This window comes from Squalius cephalus (genome assembly GCF_949319135.1).
Source record: "Squalius cephalus genome assembly, chromosome: 11".
Taxonomy (NCBI): domain Eukaryota; kingdom Metazoa; phylum Chordata; class Actinopteri; order Cypriniformes; family Leuciscidae; genus Squalius; species Squalius cephalus.
In genome coordinates, this window is record NC_137132.1 from 33006386 (window position 1) to 33028666 (window position 22281).

A 22281-nucleotide genomic window follows, 5' to 3' on the forward strand; every position below is an offset into this window, starting at 1 on the left:
TTTAGGACATTAAATAAGTAGCTTTTATAAACGTGCCTTAGTAAAACATTACTGGTGTAGTAATATTGCTAGTTGCTTTCAGTTAAAACAGCTCAAACTTGTATTTTAGTCGGGGACTATTTTAAGCCTCGTCTGTGAAAAGGGGGGATTAACTCGTACAATTCAGTGTTCAGAAACTTGCCCCTCCCAGTCACAGTGACTAACATCAGCAGGATAGATGATTTTATTTCTTCTGGTGTATAACACCAGAAAATCTATTGACAAAAGACCCGTCAAAGTTAATCAAAGTACCGCTGTTCATTTCACATGGAAAGAGTTTCTTAAAGGAACAACAGCAATATTGGGCTGTTTAATTGTAAGGTGAATTCTAAAAGAGAAAAACTGCTTTATTTTAAAAAACAAAACAAAATATAGTAGAGATAATTAATAATATAGATAATGTAGAGATCATTTACATTTAGCCAGTCATTGTCTAAAAATAAACCACAACAGGGTGATCAGGACTCTGAACCAAAGCAAAGGGATTTATTTTGTAATTCTGACCGGCTGGTTGTACATCATCCCACTTATTAATATGTAATATTAAAACTGTAACAGTAATATTTATTTGAGTTAATGTCTTACTGTCTCGAGTCGCAAGGTGGCACCAAATGTAACTTCCAGTATGAAAAGAAAGAGAACCCGGAGTGACATTGCTGTCAGATGGTCAAATACAGTCATGGGAGGAATTTACTTTTGTCAAATAAGTTTTTATCCAAATTAAATCTGATACTTAACAATTAATTCATTATTTTTTCATTATAATGATCACTTATTATATCATGATAAATTACTAAATATATTTATTATTATATACATTTTTACAAAAGAAAAAGATATGATTGACCAAAACATACATTTACGAATACCTAGCAGACTAGTGAGATGAACCATCGACTGTAAAGTCAAGAATGACAAAGGTTTAACTATAAATATTAAATACATTTGCACAAATAATTGAACATGAACTGTTTTGATGAATAGTTCATGTGATATATAGTGATGAAATTAATAAGATGCAATATGACAAGTAGAAAACTAAAAAATCTTTTAAACAACAGTTTCAACTGCACATTGGGATACACTGTGATTTGAGAAAGCAATAATACTTGCTGATCAATTTAAGTGCTCACATAAACTTGTGAAGTATTTAATTTGATCTATATTTCTGCCACTGTCCATGGTCATTATATATTATTTAATAGGTCAGTGAATAAATGCATGGATCAGCATTTGAATGTTAAGCATGGTCAAGTCAATTCATCTTTATGTATATAGTGCATTACAGATTGTTTCAAAGCAGCTTTACAGAGATAACGGGAAAATAATGATTCAGTGATGCAAACAGAGTTCAATTCGGCTGTAAAGCAGCTCTAAAAAGACAACAGTAAACAGCCATTATTCAACTGAAGTCAGTTCAGTGTTGATTCAGTTCAGTTCAATAACTGTTTAAAGTTCATTAATTATGCAATGAGCTCAATTAATCTAAAAAGCAGCCCAGTTCAGTTCTCATCCAATAGTGTCAGTGCAGTCAAATCTATATTGTTGAATATTAAGTGTCCCCAACTAAGCAAGCCAGAGTCTACAGTGGCAAATAACTTCATCAGCTGACAGGAATGGTGAAAAAAAATGAACCAACATGTTGTGATTATGATTCCAGGCTTAATCACAAGTCAGACTGTGGATTGGTATCATTCAGAATATCAGAATACTGTTGGTCTGGAGTTAATCTTGTTGCATTGAGGGTCCAGGGTTCTAGCCTGCAATAAAATAACCTAATTTTAGTAAATGAAAAGCACCTCAGCTTAAGCGCGTCGACACATTTGTGTGCATGTTGTTTTGTGATCTCATAGGTACAGACAGATACATCTCAGAGCTGTACGGGAGAGGATATTGCTGCTGTCACTCTCGGACACACTCAGCAAAACATAAAAAATGACACAAACTAATGAAATGAAAACTAAAATTGGAGATGTTTCCTGCTTATTAGAAGATGCACCCTGCCGCAAGCTATTTCATAAAGAGATGGGGACAAAATTGGCCATGGCAAAAAGTTGTGGGTGCATTTCTTGGTCCCCAAATAACGCCTGTGCTTTAAACTCTCTTATTTTAAGCATCAAGTCAAGTTAAATTATTTGCATAGCACTTTCTATAATACGCATTGCTTCAAAGCAGCTTTACAGAAAATCAGGATTTCAATGTTTATAATATCTTAATATCGTTAACTACATGTGACCCTGGATCACTAAACCAGTCACAAGTCGCACGGGTATATTTGTGGCAATAGCCAAACAATACATTGTATGGGTCAAAATTATCGATTTTTCTTTTATGCCAAAAATCATTAGGATATTAAGTAAAGATCATGTTCCATGAAGATATTTTGTAAATTTCCTACCATAAATATATAAAACATTTATTTTTGTGAGTGAATGCAGCGAATCGTGAACATAAATGAACAACTTTAAAGGCGATTTTCTCAGTTTCGATTTTTTTTCACCCTCAGATTCCAGATTTTCAATAGTTGTATCTCTGCCAAATATCTGTCCTATCATAACAAACCATACATCAATGGAAAGATTATTTGTTCAGTTTTCAGATGATGTATGAATCTCAATTTAAAAAAAGTGACCCATGTGACTGGTTTTGTGGTCCAGGGTCACATATAAGCAATCAAGCAGTTTAAATATGCTGTATAAAATCTTCCTACATTAATGTACTGTATGTATGCAAAAAAAGTGGGAATAAAGACCTAGGTGATAATATAATTACATTAGCGATGAAAAATTAGTTTTGCTATATAGTATATACGGTATCACTTTATGTGACTACTGTGGATAAAGTTTATTATATATATATGCTGAACTTTACATAGAGAGCTTTGCGGCGATAAAACAATTACTAAACAATCACATATCCGAGATTTCCTATTTAATATAGTATAGGATGTCCTATATATCCAACTGTAACTAAGTTTGTGTTTAGGGAAGAAGAAGGCGGGAACCGGTGCACGTTAAACGTAATTTGAAAGATAAAATAATCAAACGACAAAACAAAAGTAAAGCGTATAAACATAAAACAACAACATTAAATCCAGGCCCGGTCCTCTATAGTCACTCTTCCTTTCATCGTTCCGGAGCTCCTCCGCGGGACTCGAGACTGGTGTGGCGCGCAGGTGACGCTCATAAACACTCGCTCCCTTCCCACGGCTCGTGGCCCCGCCCTGCTTGCCACACCAACTTTAAAAATATCTCTGGCCGTTAATATAGTTAATAACTATCAAGCAGTTTGGATTTGCTGTATAGTACATACTGCTTAGCGTGAGTGCACTGTATGTATCCAGGTTGAATATACCTTTATTAGTATAATTAAGTTGTTAATTATGTGGTGTTATGTCCCAGACAGCAACATAGTGTCGGCCCAGATCCGGGTCACATCTGGTACATGTGGATTCAACACACACGTGGGCCGGATCTGGGCTGACACTATGTTGCTGTCTGGAGTGGTTATGTGGTGCTATTGAGAATTATAAAACCTGTAAGGTGTTGTTCAATTTATAACAATTTTGTGTAGTGACAAGCCTAATTACTATTAAGCATACTACTATAAACACATTTTCCATTCTGTTTTTTGCTATTTTTCATTTTCTTTGTGGAAATCAACAGCGTGACAAAAAAATGGGAGGGGTATCATGATGTTGACGAGCAACCTTTGATGCTTCACATTTATGAACGCACAACCCTTACTATGTGCCTTACCTTCCAGCTTGAAGTTCCCTGGAGCCATCCAAAATCCCCCACAAACACCTTCACCGAAGCGTTACTCAAGCCAAATGTGACACCACTGCACTGAGAACATGCACTCAGGACCCCGGCTTCAAGCTCCCCATGAATACTGTGCCTTATCCCATTACTGATGAGGCTGCAAGATGCCTTTGTATGCTTTTATTGCTTAACTGGCAAGTGAATTTTAAAGGGATGTCTTTTTTCTTACTGTACATATAGAATATAGCTATTTCTATAACCTTTAAACTAACATTTTGTGACTTTGTTCTATAGAATCCCAAATAGTTGTGCTGAACCATTTAAATGTGCCAAACCAATACTTGCAATAACTCTCTGTGTTGTGAAGTACACTACCAGTCAAACTTTGGACACACTTTGCTACAATGCTAAATGCTAATTATAAAATCAAACCGTAGCAAATTCATAGGCTTTATCAACTTCTAGACGGTAGGAGAAAACTTGTATGTTGTGTTGTCAAAGGCTGTACGTTCGATCAAATTCATCAGTCACTTAGCCAAACTAGCCGTAAGATAACATTTTGTAGATGCTAACATTTGCACTTAGCCAAGCTAGAAGTAAGTAGATGCTAACATCTGCACTTAGCCAAGCTAGCTGTAAGATAACATTTTGTATATCCTAACATTTGCAGGTAATTGATATCCCATTATCCCCAAAAACTGAATAAAGTGCAAGTGCAAAAGAAAACTGATCCAAAAGACAATAAATATGGTTCATGAATATGAACATTGACTATAGTTTGTTTTGCTAATGGCATGAAAGAGAATTCAATTTAAAAATCCAATATTGTCAATATTATTTTTCAGCATAAGTCAATAACTTTGCATATTGTTGGGTCTGTACAGCTCATGGTAAAATAAATGTCAATCTTACAGTATGATTGGAAATTGCCCAAACAGTTTTAGCTAACTGAATATGAAAGTAGGGCTAAGAATATTTAAGGATATTTTAAATTACAATTTAAAAGTTGGGCCCTCAGGCAAAAAAAATAAAAAAAAATAAAAAAAACTGTTTATAAACCATTGAGTTAAAATATAATAGTTTTGATTTGTTTAATATTTTCGGCTATTACATAATTGGCATGCTTCTTTTTCTGTTATCATCCTGAAATATGGAAAATATTAGTAGTAATAAAGACCGAGTAGGTGTGTCCAAAACTTGTACTGTCTGTAGTTAAATGTACATGTATACATACTTCATTGGGGCAAAATTAGACTACACAAAATGCTTCAAAGTTGGTTGAAGTTGAAGTTATAATTAGACAATAACACTGTAAAAGGGCATAATTCATAATTCCCTCCTTTTTCAGTCTATTGTGTCTGATTTCAGTCCGAATGTGTGACGTCAATTCCTGCGGGAAGCCATTCTCTGTAGTCGTTCGGCAGTTCTAATGCACTATATGTAGACAGATGTGAATGGTTGGAAATACCCTTCTTTAACATTAAAGAGTGAGTATTAAAGGCGCTGTCTGCTTCATTATGTTCTATTCTTGACACATTGTGTGTATTTAAAGAGCAGAAATGTTCAACCAGGGTGGTGCCAATTCAATAAACAGGATGTGACCTTAAAGAGATTCCCTAGAGATAGTAAATGGAAGACAAGGAGGTTTTCTCATGCTCACATTTGACTTAACAATAGCAGCAAATTGCAGACGTTATTTTAGGCCGTCACTAAAATATTCACAGCAGCCTGAGTCACTGGTGAAGATTTGCAGTGGTCAGTTCAAGGCTAAAAAGGCTGTTTTGGTTTCAGTAATATTTAACTTGCTAGTTTTGGCCACATCCCACAGTTCCACACAATCTGCTACTGTATTGACTGTGGGAAACGTGATCTCTGTATGAAACAAGCTCTCTGGAATACTGTATGACACATCCTGGGAGACGTAAGGTAAGAATACAGCAGCAGGATTTGTTATTCAGTAATTCAATAAATCCTTTGATAAGTATTTTATAAGTTGGACAAATGTGGGCCACAGGTGTAAACGGTGACCCATTTCAATATTTTAAGGTCAAACAATCTTGTTCATGTGTTGTCATGATTTAGAGTTACAGTGTTAGCAGACTCATGCACTATAATGTGGGAAAAGGTTCAACATCTCATTTAGTTTGTTTGTTTTAATTCTCTCTCTCTCTCTTTTTTTTACAGCAACGAGCATATAAATTGATTTCGGGTGAATCTTACAAAACCAGTTATGATCATGACCGTAATTTAACTCTAAAGAAAAAATACGAATTTATATTTTGCACAAAGAAATAAGACTAATTTTATTTGTATTATTTTATTATTTTCATCACAATTACACGCATTTTCCCTATATGTCTTGTTACTGTAAAATGTAAAAGTTGAAATTATTTTTTATTATACTTGCAATTTTATTTTATTTTTTATTAATGTCAATATATACATTTATATGGATTTTGAAGGGAAAGTGTATATTTGGGCCCTATAACTGGTCATCATTTCTCAGTTAAATCACCTTTGGCTTGAGGTCCTACAGCATTAAAAAAAAAAAAAAATATATATATATATATATATATATATATATATATATATATATATTCAAATATTTCACATTCAGCATGTGTGAATCATAATAATAATAATATACACACCATAGTTCAGTTTTTACACACCTGTTTACACACAGTTTTTAAAGTTCCATATATCACCTTAGCACTTTTTAAGACCTAATATAAAATATTTAAAAATATATATTAATATATATGTTTAGAAAAATTATTAAATTTATAAATGTATATTTCCATAAGAATATTTAATTCAATTAAATTAATTTGATGTATTTAAATAGTGTGAGAAACACACCCATATGTTGACTGCATTTCACAACACTTTAATGTACAGTATTTTATTTAAGTGTTACTGCAACATTAACAGTGTGTGGCTCATGTTGTAAATAAGGTAAAAAGTCACTACAATTTTATATTTTGTAGGAATTGCAAATATTTTCTCCACCGTGTCCTTGCTGTGCAGAACAATGGCCTGACTGTTTCTCTGGCAATATGCATGGCCACATCCTCCAGCTGTGTGTAATCCAAGGTGAGTGTGTCATCTGCTGAGTTCAGCTTTGTGTGTTTATCCGACTACATGACTTTGCTTCCAAGAAAATTAGCTTTAGGATTAAAGTGGCATGTACATTAATACAGAATATTAGAGACTTACGTTATCTGAAGGATTGAACCACATTACAGGGATTTTACTGCAGGAACTGAGGATAGATATGGATGGATGGATGGATGGATGGATGGATGGATGGTTGAATGGTTGAATGGATGGATGGTTGAATGGATGGATGGATGGATGGATGGATGGATGGATAGATAATTCAAAATATTTATCATAAATTTTATTTTAAATAAATAATATTAAATTAAATAAAAAAATTGTTTTTAGCATCCATCCATAAATCCATCCATCCATCCATCCATCCATCCATCCAAACAAACATCCAACTATCCATCCAAACAAACAAACATTCATCCATCATTCATTCAACCATCCATCCATCCATCCAAACAAACATTCATCCGTCCATCCAACCATCCAAACAAACACCCAACTATCCATCCAAACATTCATCCATCCATCCATCCATCCATCTACAAGGTTATTTTTCTAAAACAGAACATTGAACAGAACATTTTTTAGAATAAAGTTATACATCTGAACACCAAGAATGTGTGTCATGTGATGTATTAAACTGTCTCTCTCTCTTCACAGCTGTAGCCTCTTTTCTCCATCTAGAACCGAAGACTGCCACTGTGTTGCGAGGCAGTGAGGTCCGCTTTAACTGCAGCACTGATGAATCCTGGGATGTCATGACGTGGCTGTTGGGTGGAAGGACGATCCTCAGCATCTCTGAGGTTCATGGTCTCCTGGGCAGAGATGACAGTGTGTGGACAGTGAATCACTCTCTGTCGTCTGTCTCAGTGTGGGAGTTAGTGCTGATGAACGCCTCTTTCAGCCCCACTGTACAGGAGCTCGCATGTGAACTTCTGCCCACCAGAATCAGCAGATCAACAGCGGACCTGTTTGTACAAGGTATGTCATCTTTTGTTGAGCACTTAAAGGAGAACTCGGCAACTCTAGCGAACTCTAGTCACTTCTTCGCTGATTTTTCCTTTTGTTGTCGCATGTTTTCCCCACGAGCTCCCCCTACAGCTGTGGGGGGGCATATATTTCACAACACAGTCGTAAAAAACTCACTTGCGGCGGCCTCCTCCCCCTCTCTACCGCTGCTCATGTGCGTTTGTTATGATCGGAGCAAGCCAACTATATCGTGTGGAGCTATGTCTACCGAGGTGGGTAATCTGGTAATACATCATACATGCGTGTGTGTTTATGTCGAATTGCCGTAAAGCGATTCGTGTTTCGCGCTTGTTCTCGTTCTCGCTTCTCACGAGACTTCCAATTTCTATCTTGCCGGGACGGTAGTCCCCAAGTTGCAAGGTTGGTTTTCCGCCTGGGAACGCTGGGGGGAGCGGGGAAAGTCACCAATATCACCAGAACAGGTTGTTTAACCATCCAAATGAATTCTAGACAGTTTTATTAAGTTAAAAAAGTTACCAAGTTTTCCTTTAAAAATAAGCGAATCAGTCTGTCTGTCCGTCTGTCCGTCCATCCATCCATCCATCCATCCATCCATCCATTCATCCAACGATTGATCCATCCATCCATCCATCCATTCATCTATTTTTCCATTCATCCATTCATCCATCCAACCAACCATCCAACCAACCAAACAAACATCCATTCATCCATCCAATCATCCATCCACCCAACCATCCATCCATGCATCCAACCATTCATCCATCCATCCATCCATCCATCCATCCATCCATCCATCCAACCAACCAGCCAACCATTCATCCATCCATCCATCCATCCATCCATCCATCCATCCATCCATGCATCCAACCGTTAATCCATCCATCCAGCCATCCAAACAAACATCCATCCATCCATCCATCCATCCATCCATCCATCCATCCAACCAACCAACCAACCAACCAAACAAACATCCATTCATCCATCCAATCATCCATCCACCCAACCATCCATCCATGCATCCAACCATTCATCCATCCATCCATACATCCATCCATCCATCCATCCATCCAACCAACCAGCCAGCCAGCCAGCCAGCCAACCATTCATCCATCCATCCATGCATCCAACCATTAATCCATCCATCCAGCCATCCATCCAAACAAACAAACATTCATCCATCCATCCATCCATACAACCAACCATGCATCCAACCGTTAATCCATCCATCCAGCCATCCATCCATACAAACAAACATCCATCCATCCATCCATCCATCCATCCATCCATCCATCCATCCATCCATCTGTATACAAACATTCATCCATCCATCTACAAGGTTATTTTTCTAAAACAGAACATTGAACAAATTATACTTTCCCACCTGAGGCCCAAAGTACCAGTGTTATACTGTAACTGCCATAGACGCTGGGTGCAAACCATAGAAGAATGTGCCACCATCAAATGACCAAATTTGAAAGGTGAGACTTTGTTTCATATCAAAAGTAACCTGTCTGTAACCTGTCTGTCAGTGCGTTGTCAGTGTCCTCTCTGCTCCGCGATGTATTTTTCAATGCGTGAGAGGGGCGTGGCTTGTCGGACATATCAACAGTAACTAAAGGGGGCGGGTCTTTGCAAACGGTCAATTGTGTTTAACAAACACACTGTCACAGCAGCCAAAAAGACAAAATATATAATAAGAGTTAAGAGCCCAACTAATGGAAACACTAATCACTGTTATGGTGACTTCAAATGAAACACATTAGAGTTAAACCCCTGTTAATTCTCAATAACAACTTATGTAGACGTCTGACAGAAATAAAGTCAGTCTGGTTAGTAATAAGTGAAGCTGGTAATGCTGTTTGTGGAGTTGTTTAATCCTCCTCTGCTGAGATCTTCAGAGATGTAATGTCTTCTTTTCTCTTCAGTTGATTTCATCTAAGGCTGTGTCTGAAGTCAGTTGTAGTTCTTGTGTTTCTGCTCGTCTCTTTTTCTGTTCTCTTCTTTCCTTCAGTGATTCTGCTTGTTAACAGGCTTATTAAGGCTGAGATGACTCCATATTTAATATACACAGATTTTGTGGCTCAGATACGGTCCAGTTCTGGTTTATTTCTTTGCTCTTGGCTGACATGTGGCATTGCTATGGCCTGATTGTGGCCCAGATCTGGCAAATAGGAGTGAGCCGCCCAAGGGCCGTCATTCCACGCTGCATGTGGACCAGATCGTCTTTCCACATGTGCCAGATGTGGGCCGGATCTGGGAAGACACAATGTTGTTATGTGGGTAGTCATGTGGATAATGACACCATTCCCTGAAAATTACTTGTGTATCAACAAGAATAAAAATACCTATCGCTAAAAATATGTACAAATCTCCAGCAACTCTTTTGCTCCATAATGATTATGAATTGAAGATATTCTTGTTTACAGATTGACTATGTGCTGATATAAAGGCCAGATCCTTCTGAATGCAGAGAAGCTGTCATTTTTTATACGAGATGGCTGATTTGGGAGTGAGCATCGACTAAGGTGTTTTTCATGCAGGGGATTCATTCGCTGCTGGCTGAAGTGAAGACTGCTGCTCTGGCAGTTTTGATGGAGCATATGACATTGTCGATGCCAGAGCAAAGGCTCTTGGGATGGGAATCGATTGGGGACCATTAAAAATACCTACTGCAAAGCCACTCGACCAGGCGGTAAACAGAGACAGAAAGCACTGCTCGACTCTAATCTTAGATTCAGGAGCCATCAGAGCCCATCTGGTCCAAACATTTCTCACCCTGACTTGTCATTCTAATGGGAACCAAAAATGAAAGTCATATTGCTTCTTACTGCAGCAGAAACTGACTAATATTCTCAGTTCTTATAAGGTCTTTAATAAAAATAAATCATTATTATATTATATTATATTATATTATATTATATTATATTATATTATATTATATTATATTATGAATACACTAGAAAAAGTTTTATTTAAGCTGTAGTTTGTTTCAGTAAAAATATAAAAACATCCTAAACAAAGGACAATTATAGTTAACTAAAACTAATACCATTTAAAAATTCTCTAAATAAAACAAACGTTAACTAAAACAAAATAACTAAACCTATTTCATTTCAGCTAGTTTCTCATTTTATTGATGACTTTGTGTGTCACGTCTGTTCTGGATTTGAGTTTTGCTTGAATTGTGTTCTTGTTTGATTTGTACTGTTCCTGTTCAGATTCCTTTGTCCCTGTTCATTGGTTATCATGGTTTTTTATTTGCCCTCCTGTGTCACACCTGTGTCTAGTTAATAATTAGTCTCTCGTCTTTCTCAGCCTTTCTTTGTCATGTCTCATCAATACTTTGGTGGTTGTTCTGTGAATCTTGTTTTGTTTTCTAGAAGATAAAGCACGGAATTATAAGCATGGAACTTGTAGGAATGAGTATAGTTATGTGCAATACCCTCAATCCTGTGCTAAAATTCAGGCCCAAAGTAGACAATATATGCATTCATATATTCAAGATTTTTAAATATAAATTCTGACTTATATCTATATATTCAGGATTTACATTGATATATTCAGAATTATAACTACATATTCAGACTTCATATAATTATTTCCTGTTTGGCCCTTCATTATATAAACTTCCTATATATATATATATATATATACAGTATATATATATATATATAGTCAATTAGTCAGGCCAATTAGTCAATTTGGACGATGTTTGCCAAAAAATCTGGCATCATATTTGGCAGGCTTTTTGTTGCTAGGACCCAAATATCTTATATATTTATAATATGCTTTAAGACAAACCATGTGCAAATTCATAAGTCGACACCATTGCTGAGTATTTTCTCCTTAAAACTGCAGTGAATCAAAGACAGTCTCAAAAACAGTTTGAAATCGCTGGTGTTTCTGACGTCACAAACTACCTTGTAACCAATCAGATCAACGTGTGATCGTCAGTGAGTGGATCTCTGAGCTGGTGTGAATGGGTGGAGGCGGGGCTCATTTGCATATTCATAGAACTGCATATACTAAATGAGGCAAGGGTGTAGAGTTACATTCAAGTTATTTTAAGAATTTTCTACAATCAATCATTTAAATATGTCATTTTGGTGATCAAAAGTTTTAAGGGATACAGTTATTGACTACAGGGGGACTTTAAAATCATAAATGGATGCAGCCTTATTGGGACATTACTTGGCCCTTCCCTAATCTTTTTTTTGTGTCAGTTCTTATTCAGAAGGTGCAGGTGTATTTGTTGTCCTGCTCTGAAAGTGTGTAAGAACGCAGAACTTTTTGCGTTTTAGTTAGCATTTCAAGTACCGGCACACCGGAAATCACTATTACAAAACCTCTACAAGACCCCAGCAGGAATATTACAGATTTCATATGTGCTTTCATCCAGTAGGAAAAGTTGAGATTCTGTGGAACTCCAGGATTTATTTTCATGAGCCTGTCTGTTATAAACTGGCCTATCAGATCTCTTTTAGACAGCTAAAAGTCCTATGTTCCTCAGTATTCCATAGATAAAACACGTCAATCTACAGATACATTACCAAATCAATCACTTTTTAAGACCTAAAAGATTTATTCCTCAATAATTAATCTATTCTATGACTGCTACTAAACCACAGCTCAGCTAAAAGCTGAAGAAATGACCTGAGACTCTCTCTATATTATGGAGTAATACCATTCATCACTAAGATCACAAATTTGACTTGGTATATGTGCCTATTAACAGTCGTGTGTGTTTAATAGAGCCGTTCCATGTGGATGTGGGGCAAGTCTGTGACTAACAGTGCTTTGGAATTAATTGGGCGTCTTGGCATTCATTTTCAGTTAGCAGTCAGCATCTCTCGCAGTGATTTGTGATACAATGGGTCAGACGTACAGTTGAAGGGCGCCCACAAATCTCCAGGGAACCACAAATCCTCTTCACTCCTTTCATTACAAAAGGCTCCCATTCATTTGCATGTGCTGGACTAAACGCAATAGCGGTTTCTCATCAAGACAAACAGACTGGCCCACGTGTGATTGGGCATGTGTGCAGAGATTCACAATCGTCATTGTTTTTGCCTTCAATTACTGTATTGACTTTTACTGATGGACGCCAAGTGAAAAAAGGCCAAAAAGTACCATTTGTGAACATAGAACTATGTTTTTATGTGGTAACTTTAGAAGTATACCTTCCCTGCTTTGTTCAAGGAACGTTTTGCTAACCTTCAATTTGATAATTTTGCAAACATTATGGAAATTTTACTTATGAATGTTTTCTGAAATCGCCACCTTGTAAAATAGTTAAGTTTTTATTCACTGTTAAAATTTTTAGTGTGAAATTACAGTATATTCCATGTTAATAATTGCATTACTTTCACAAGCCGTGTTTCCATTACCCTTCAAATTGCGCAAATTGAAATTGCGAATTGAAAATATGCCCAATGGAAACACGTCAATTTCGCAAAAACACCCATTTATCGCAAAAAAGTTTTTACGCTCGCATGAGGTGCTTTTTCAGGCAATTCGAAAAAGAAATATTTCGCAAAACTGCAACGGAAACAGTTTTTGCGCATTTGCAGGTCACCTGACGTAGATGACGCAGTGTGTTTGGACAGAATACGAGACAGAGTTCTTTATTAAATTCATAAAAGACAAAAGAATTACAGGAATAATGGATTCTAAACCTCAAATAAATGCCACAATCAAGACCTCGAAGCAGATATGAGGGAGAAACACCCAGAAACACCTCATATGTGCCGCTCACAAGTATAATAAGGGTCGTTCCTTACCATTAATGCTTGGAAAACACACATACATCTCCTTCGATTAATAATAATGGCCAGTGCAGTGGCTGGGATATAGAACATAAACCTACCAACGTCCGTTGACATGGTTTTTGGAATGATGTTTTACTTATCGCGAGAGGAAAAAATGAAGTTTTAGTTGCATAACATCGGTCAATGGAAACGCCGTCATTTCGCAATAGTTTTTTGTCGACACTGAGAAAAAATCACAAAAGTTTTGCACAAATCTGTAATGGAAACGCTCCTATAGTAATTCCTTAGTAGAACTTCTTTTGTATCTAACGGCACTCTTGGAAATTTCTTGTAAAATCTACAGCATCATACTGAATAGATTATGTTGTGGAGTTTCTTGTTTCTTGTTGGTTTCATCTGTGCTGCTGAACTTATTTTTGGTTCACATTTAGCAGTTTGTGTTGTTTGTTTAATTTTTAATGTTCAGAATTTGTCTTTTTAATATTATTATTTGTTGAGTGTCATCATTGTTGTGTTTTGTATGCTGAGTATTGATGTCTGTGCATCATTAGGTGATGAAAAAAAAAATTGGGTTGCAAGATAATGTCACACCCTTCAAAGCAAAATCTCAGCAGCTGCCTTACTATTGATAAATACCCCTACAAAACAATTATGAATTTGAAATAAGATATTGGTAAATCTTTATGCTGAAATAACTCTAATAATAGTGTATTTTGACTACCTTAAAATCAGCCAATTAGCTTATTCTATATTCTAGCTTGTCATTGTTTTAACAAATGTTTTCATTTGTCACACTTCTGACTTGGATAGATCAGAAATTTGAATATGAATATACAAGGTGCAAGATCCCAAGCTATTGTAACACTGATCACCATCATGGTGACTTCAAAACAATTACAGTACTAAACAATATAATTTCTAAAAATGGGATCATGGTTAAAGACAATTTTATCATGTGAATTCACAGTACAACAAGAGCAGTAAATGTCTGTGATGTCAGCATAATTTTCTTCGTAAGAAAATTACCCAACATGCATTAATTTCACTGTAAATTTCTTAGTAAAAAACATTTTTTTACAGTTGTAACCTGTTATGACCTCAAAACAATTTTACCATAGTGTGTTATTACATTTTGATGTTTGCATCACATAACCAGCTCCATTTGTATGTTTTTTCTGACATAGTAATCTTATAAGTGAGTCATGATAAAAGAAACATTAACACTAATGTTCAGGTGTATGTTATTCATAACACAATAAAGCATTAACCTTTTACCGCCATGATACAACAACCTAATACCCAGACAGCAATATAGTGTCCAGTTGAATCCACATGTACCAGATGTGGCCCGGATCTGGGCCGACACTATATTGCTGTCTGGGTGCAATGTTTTCAGATTCATGTTCAACTGTTTCAGATAAAACTGAATGTGCTTTTAGCGCCAATCAATTCACTTTGAAAGTGTTGCGATAAGTGCAAGAAGCAACATCTATTCAATTTAAAGAAATTACTCCACAGGCATGTCTTTTTTTTATATTTTAATTATTAAGAAATATAAGGCATTTTTGCATATGTTGCAGGCATTGCGGGCGGTTTCCAGAGTGTTGCTAAGGTGTTCTGTGGGGTTTTTAGCATGTTGCTAGGGTGCTCAGGGAGTTGGCAGGTTGTTCAAATCAAAAGAGCCCACCCACAAGTCTCTATGATATTCTCGTCCCTAGTTTGGGTCCTTCAATGTAAGTATGGGAGTATGGGATATTTTTCGCCGTTTTTATCATCCACACAAGTCCTATGAGTCCTAGGACATAATACTGGGACACATTCATTCTAATCTTGAATACTATTTAGGATGGATTGTATGAGAACTGGGACATAGCCCATCTCTTATTCATATTCACTTTCGTTATGACTTTCCTCAATAGATTAGCTTGGCAAGAGAATCAGGCTTAGGACGTAAATCAGGAAGGGCAAACGTGTGTCAGCCTTTCGGACTCAGGATTGCTCACAAAGCTTTTCATTAGAGGCATGGCCAGCCATACTTCTTCCAGATTAAACGCTGTCTCATAGACAGTAATTTTCCCTGCCTGGCCCTCCTGCTGGAAAAAAAAAAATCACCCAGTTGACACGGGATGAATGGCTCTGCTTTCAAATTACACAGTCAAGACCAGACACAGACTCAGTGGAAGATATTTATGTAACTCTTATTGTTATCACAAAAAAAAAAAAAACATTATTAAAAATATTCAGTCTGTAACTTGAACTTGATAATGATTTCATTTCAGTATAACTTACTGACACATAACTCACACACTTTCTGTGCTATGGATGTGACTGTCTGATCAGCCTGGTTTCAGCCTGCGAAGATCATTAGTTACCCTCAACGCGCTCCGGCCGCCCTAAACAGTGCCTGGTGGCTCGAGAACACACTCCCGGAATGTGTGTGTCATCGGAAGACGTTTTCCCATAGCGCTTAAATCAAGCGCAGCATTGAAAGTAGCTTTTGAAAGGGAAAAGCCAGTTATGACACCAACATTTTAGATACGAGTGAAAATTCACAATTTTCAGGTACAGAAATTGAAAAAACTAGGCTAATCAAATGTAAAATAACACTGCATAGTCTTCACTGTATAGTTTAACAAAGATTAATCCTTGTTAAAGTTTCAAAAGTTATTCAGTCAAGAGCAGTGAGTATTTTTTAACATTAAAAATGCAGACAGCAGCAGGTTTATTAGGCTGCTGTCACTTTAAAGGTTGTATCAGTGATTTCAGGCCCCCCCAAAAAAAAGATTACATTCATCTAATCTTTCCTAACGATCCGCTAGCTGCCCGCCCCATAAGCATGCCGTCAAAAAACTGTGTCTCTGTAGGCAGCCTAGGCTCTGAGATCTGCACACAAAAACAATTGGTTTCACCAACCACTCAAAACCAAAACAAATAGTGTTCCAACCAATCACCGACAGGGGGAGGGTGTTGTGAGGTTTTGTGCTCGTGCACGGTTGCACGCGAAGTCGGAGCTGAAGAAGAAGCTGGCTCAAAACCTCACAACACCCTCCCCCTGTCGGTGATTGGTTGGAACACTATTTGTTTTGGTTTTGAGTGGTTGGTGAAACCAACTGTTTTTGTGTGCAGATCTCAGAGTCTAGGCTGCCTACAGAGACGCAGTTTTTTGACAGCATGCTTATGGGGCGGGCAGCTAGCGGATCGTTAGGAAAGATTAGATGAATGTGATCTTTTTTTTTTTGTGGGCCTGAAATCACTGATACAACCTTTAAGACTGAATGTACGGATCCGATATACTGATGCATTCTGTACACATGTGTTTTCTTTCTCAACTGTTTACATTCATTTAAGACTTAACTGACTATGTTTACTAGGATACTCACAGACACGGGCATATTTTTAACATATTTCTTTGTGAATTTGTCCGTTCAAGCGCAAGAAGATGTGAAAGAGAACTCAATTTAGTATGTGCTCTGTTTAAACTTCCCTCACAGTGTGCGAGTAATAAATTTAGTTCCCTTTCATGTCTTCTTGAACTTGAATATTTAAGTTGGCAAGGCTTAAACTTTCGTGATGATGCAGCGCTGGCATGTCAACTTTTCCAAAAGTCATTCACGTTTCATGTTCTCACACATTGTATTATTAGAATTCATAGAAATGTTAGCGGCCACCGGTTACTGATGTTGACTTTTCAGTTCTGAATGGATACCATGTTCCTCACATGGATTCTGAAGATTTGGAGTACAGTGCAATATTAAAATCGATTGTGTTTATGATCATTTTATGGTGTGTTTTATATTCTTACATTCAGAAAACTGCTGTGTCTTATGGCAAACAAAATAAATATTACATAATTGTTAAATGATTACAGACATTTGATTCTTTTTAAGATTTTAAAGCGTAGTTTTAAAGTACTGATACCTCAAATCATATAGCTTATTGATGCTATTATGATCAGACTTTGTTGCCTGGTTGATGGTGAGCTCTTTTGGTTATAGGACCACCTAGCAATTGCCCAGAACACCCTAGCAACACACTAGCAATGTGGCAAATACCCACAAGAACCTTAGAAATGCTCTGTCAACCAGCCAAAACATCCTAGTAGTGAGTTTGCATTTGTATCATTAAAACATGTAAAAAAATTTGTTTAAATATCATTTTAAAACTATGTTTTTTCATTATAACAGCAATTACTTGTTGTTTTTTAACCATAATCACATTGCGTGTTAGTTAAAGGGTTAGTTATATATATAGTATTAAAGGGCCATATATAGTATTAACAAAGACTCCACAAGAGGTCCACAACATGACTTATGAGGTACAGTATAAGACAGTCATTAGCCTTACTCAGTAAAACCTACAAATGAATTGCTGTGGCCATGCAGTTCACTAAGAGAAAGCGAAAGTTTCAACTAATTACCCAGCTGTCTATAACAATTCACTGCTTTACCTTTTGTTTCTCTTTCCAGTGGGGAATAAAAAGCCCATCATTTGTTCTTTTAAAAGAGACAATTTAGCTGTCACACATTTACCAGTCACATCAACTAGTCAATTATGAACCATCAGTCTGTTGAAAGTGGAAAAGAAACACATATAAAGTGGCCTCAAAAGGTATTTAAACACCTAAGCCACACTTAAAATGTATAAATGTCTTTGCAATATTTTATAAAATAGAAAACAGAGTGACATTAATTTAAAAGAAAAAGCACATACATGCCTTTCAAGCAAAACATTTCACAAAAAGTAATTTGTTAGGTTTTAACCGTCTTAGACTATATCACATTGAACATGCAAACTTCTAAGGCCTCTAAATTATCAACATGATCAAAACTTTGCTGAAAAACCTGTTAGACACAATCTACTACAAGCCTTCTGTCGTCCGATTGATAGTTTATACTTTTTAGCTAATAAATGGCCTTTTATAATTGTAAAAACATCCACCTTCAGGTCTTGGTTCATATGTCTTTTTGCTGTGAAATCTTTAATGATTTCTAGAAGGTGAACATAAGAATAACTGTTATATTGTAAGTAATATTTCAAGATGAACACTTACTCAATGTGAGTATCAAATATGATACATCAGGTTTATGAGAAATGTGTATTTGTACAATCATTTTATATTGCATTATATGTGTTGTCCCCCAAAATTACTCATCTTACTACGATCTGCTCTAAAGATCTCATTTTTCGGACAATTTTTTTATATGTCAGGCTTTACAGGGTTAAATGATAAAACAGGTTTTAGTTTCACTGTAAGAAAATATTCTGTAGAAAAGTGGAAAGGTTACTGGTGGGCCAGGACTTCTTCCAGTTACACTTTATTTTAAGGTGTCTTTGTTATACTGTAATTATACATTTAAGTACTGAGTAATATTAAGTAACAACATGACATTTACTTATTACGGTTAGGGTTAGGATTAGGGTTTGGTTTAGGGTTAGTTGCATGTAATTATGCATCATTTATAGTTATTACTATAATGACTACATGTAACATGTACACTTTAAAATACATTTTCCCATCTTCCTTTAACCTAAAAACACAAAGCACAGCTTAATTCAAAATACGTGTAAAACTGATACGGAAAATACCTTCATATAAACAGTATTGGACCCTATTTTTACAGACTTTTGCTGATGTGAGTGCGTATGTTTTGTCAATTAATGCAATGAAATTAACATATGTTATTAACAATTATGATGAGATAATAATATTTGAGATCTCTCAACTTTTTGAGGACACATAAATCACAATGTCTTGTTTTAAATCTAGAAAAGGGAAATGTCAGGATTTTGGAGGGTGACCTGTCAGTTCAAGAAGGAATGCTCGTCACCTTCCGTTGCCAAGCGCTTGGCTGGTATCCGAAGCCTTCAGTGTCCTGGGTGGTCAACGCCACCACTGTGGACAGAGGCGACTACAACACCAGCAGTCTTCAGGACCCCAGCGGCCTCTTCAACTCCACCAGTGTGCTCGAGATGAAAGCAGAGGCGAGCAGCGCAGTGGAGTGTGTGGCATCTGTGTCTGCAGCTTTAGCCCAGCAAACCAGCAGCGTCAAGCTGACTGTAGGTACGAGTGATCGGACGTTAATGAGCTCCTCCTGCAAATAAACTAATGCGCGCTAACAGTTTCAGCACTTTGTTTAGGTACAATACTTATTGTATCTTGCATGTTGTATTGCAAAACACTCGTGCTGCTATTGAGGTGGGATATGAGGTTCGGCACAGGTTTGGTGGTATGGGTACACTGTAAAAAAAAATCTGTTAAATTTACGTAAAAGAACTGGCAGCTGTGGTTACCAGAAATTTCCAGTAAAAAATACAGTAGCAACATTTATTTACAGACTTAACTTTAAATTTACAGTAATAAACCGTATTTCATTATCTGATATAATGTTAATTTACCGACCTATTGAAGTATTAATTTCTGTTTTGTACCATTGTTATACACTGACAACCAACAATCACAGCAGTAATGAGAGTCACATGATCAATCAAAGCTCATCACAAGCAGTTCTTCCACAAGAAAGTTAATACTAGAAGCTGCACAGTGTCATTCATAAACACCATCATCATCAAACATTAAACACCATCATGGTAACAATAAAAATACAATAAACATTAATTTAACAACATTAAATGTAACATAAAACCCTAATGTACATAACTGATTAGAAAAAAACGAAGAAGACTATGACGAAACAGTTATTTCAACAAAAATACATCAAATGTGAAGTGTCACGCAGGGAATTGTGGGAATGTAAATTTACGGTTTTTCTCTGTAAATTAAACAATGACTTTTCGTTTTCACTTCCAAAAACTGTAAATTTAACGGTATTTTACGGTAAAATTACATTAAATGTACCATTAGATCTATCACAGTTATTTACCGTATATAGTAAGGAAACTTTCTGTTAACCAATCAACAGTTTTTCACTGTAGCATTTTTACAGTCTTTTACTGTTAAAATCACGATCATTTTTTACAGTGTAGGTTTAAGAGGGTGGGTTGTGGTGTAAGGGAAGGGTCAACAGCGTAATTATTGAAGTAACTGCAGAAATTAATTACTGCTGTAACTATAAATATAAGTATGTATGTACACAATAAATGCATTGTATCAAATTATTGTATCAAATGTTAGTACATAGTAGTTACAGACAATATAAAGTAGGACAGATGGATGATATATCAATGTGAAAATCATAAAAAGTTTTGAAAAAGATTTATTTTGTTTAGATTTTTTTTCCCCACTTGATTTAATTGAATCTTATTGTAGAGATGTGTTATATGATGGTGAACATGTTTCTGGATCAACATTCCAATCAACCAATCAGATTTGAGGGACAAGTTTACAGTTTATGTCAAGTTTAGGTTTACAACCAGGGTTAGGTGCTTCTACATCAGTATCATTTCCCTCTGATTTTAGGGATAACTTATGGGTAGGGTTAGGTTTAGGGCTAGGGATAAGGTTAGGACTATATATGTTTTTGGACTGGATTGTTGTACCAGGATCAATCAAATATGTTGACCCAGGAACTTGTCTTACTTGACAAAATCACGTTGACCGTTATATGATATGACAGTTAATATGATATAAGTGACAGTGGGTAAGTAGGCTGCATATAATGTCTTCTCCTTATAGCTATAAAATACTGAATAAATGCATTGGGTCAGTTTGTGCATATAAATGAAGTGGCCATAAACGTACAAATGTGTTTTGCAGTGGCACCGCAAACTACACAGGACCACACAGTTGTGATCGCCGTGATAGTGTCGGTGTGTACGATCATTCTGCTGGCAGTGCTCATCCTCATCTTGTGCTATAGAAAAAAACGGACAAGTAAGCAAATCCACTTTACATTTCTCCTAAAAGTTCCCTTTAAATCTCTCCTGCAAGTTATTAAACCAATGAAGAGAGAAGTTAGCAGTGCTTGCCATAAATCGGAGCAAAGGCAAGGACACATTGTAGTAGATTGAGCTGTCAGCAGTAAAGGGCAGTTTAAAGGTTTTACTGCACCACTCACCTGCCATAAAAGTGCTTACACATCATTTAGCAAAATGGATAAACCGTTTAAGATGGAAAACCTATTAACAATGTCATTTTTCGAAATGTTCTTTGTTTTTATCGTTCTTTGCTCATTATTTGTCAAAGCGCACATTATCAGTGGCTAATTTAGAGAGATATTCTACTAAGACCTGTTAAAAAAATAGGCTATTGAAAATATATTACGGCACATACTCTCTGTACTTTAAAATGCCTTTCAAACTTTTTATAGTAAAATTTTTGTACTACATTTAAGGTACTACATATTCATTAAGGATACTGACAGATTTCTAAATGGCAATGGGTAAATATGTTTCACTACTAAAACATTCAATATGAAAATATTTAATACAATAATAAAAACAATGTTTTGAGAATATTATAAGTATATTTCGCCAGTAGTTGGAAACACTACGCTGCTGTAGACTGAACATGACGTCACCATTTTCACAAATTCATGTTTTTGTAATTTACACAGAGCCAACTGTACAGTTTTCAAAAACTCGCACTTTGAAACCCGTTTTCAAAGTTTGCATTTTCAGGCCACCTAAAACACCGTTTTCGTGTA

At 36.2% G+C, this 22281-nt stretch overlaps 2 protein-coding genes across 14 annotated transcripts in view; both read left to right on the top strand.

Annotated features, from left to right (window-relative positions):
- sh3bgr (SH3 domain binding glutamate-rich protein) overlaps positions 1–5302 on the top strand; it is a 46123-nt gene extending 40821 nt beyond the window's left edge. For 5 of the 9 annotated variants that reach the window (XM_079885931.1, XM_079885933.1, XM_079885935.1 and 2 more), the window contains one exon: positions 3805–5302. The gene's annotated coding sequence lies outside the window, so the exon portion shown is untranslated. The remainder of the gene's footprint in view (positions 1–3804) is intronic. The other 4 variants (XM_079885932.1, XM_079885934.1, XM_079885937.1 and 1 more) reach the window with 2 other exon arrangements.
- A 119-nt stretch (positions 5303–5421) lies between these two features.
- igsf5b (immunoglobulin superfamily, member 5b) overlaps positions 5422–22281 on the top strand; it is a 29443-nt gene continuing 12583 nt past the window's right edge. For 4 of the 5 annotated variants that reach the window (XM_079885925.1, XM_079885926.1, XM_079885924.1 and 1 more), the window contains exons 1-5: positions 5632–5729; positions 6794–6899; positions 7581–7901; positions 19446–19739; positions 21393–21509. In XM_079885925.1, the coding sequence (XP_079742051.1) occupies positions 5706–5729; positions 6794–6899; positions 7581–7901; positions 19446–19739; positions 21393–21509 (862 nt within the window). In that variant the 5' untranslated portion in view covers positions 5632–5705. Of the gene's footprint in view, positions 5730–6793; positions 6900–7580; positions 7902–19445; positions 19740–21392; positions 21510–22281 lie in introns of all 5 variants that reach the window. The other variant, XM_079885922.1, reaches the window with a different exon arrangement.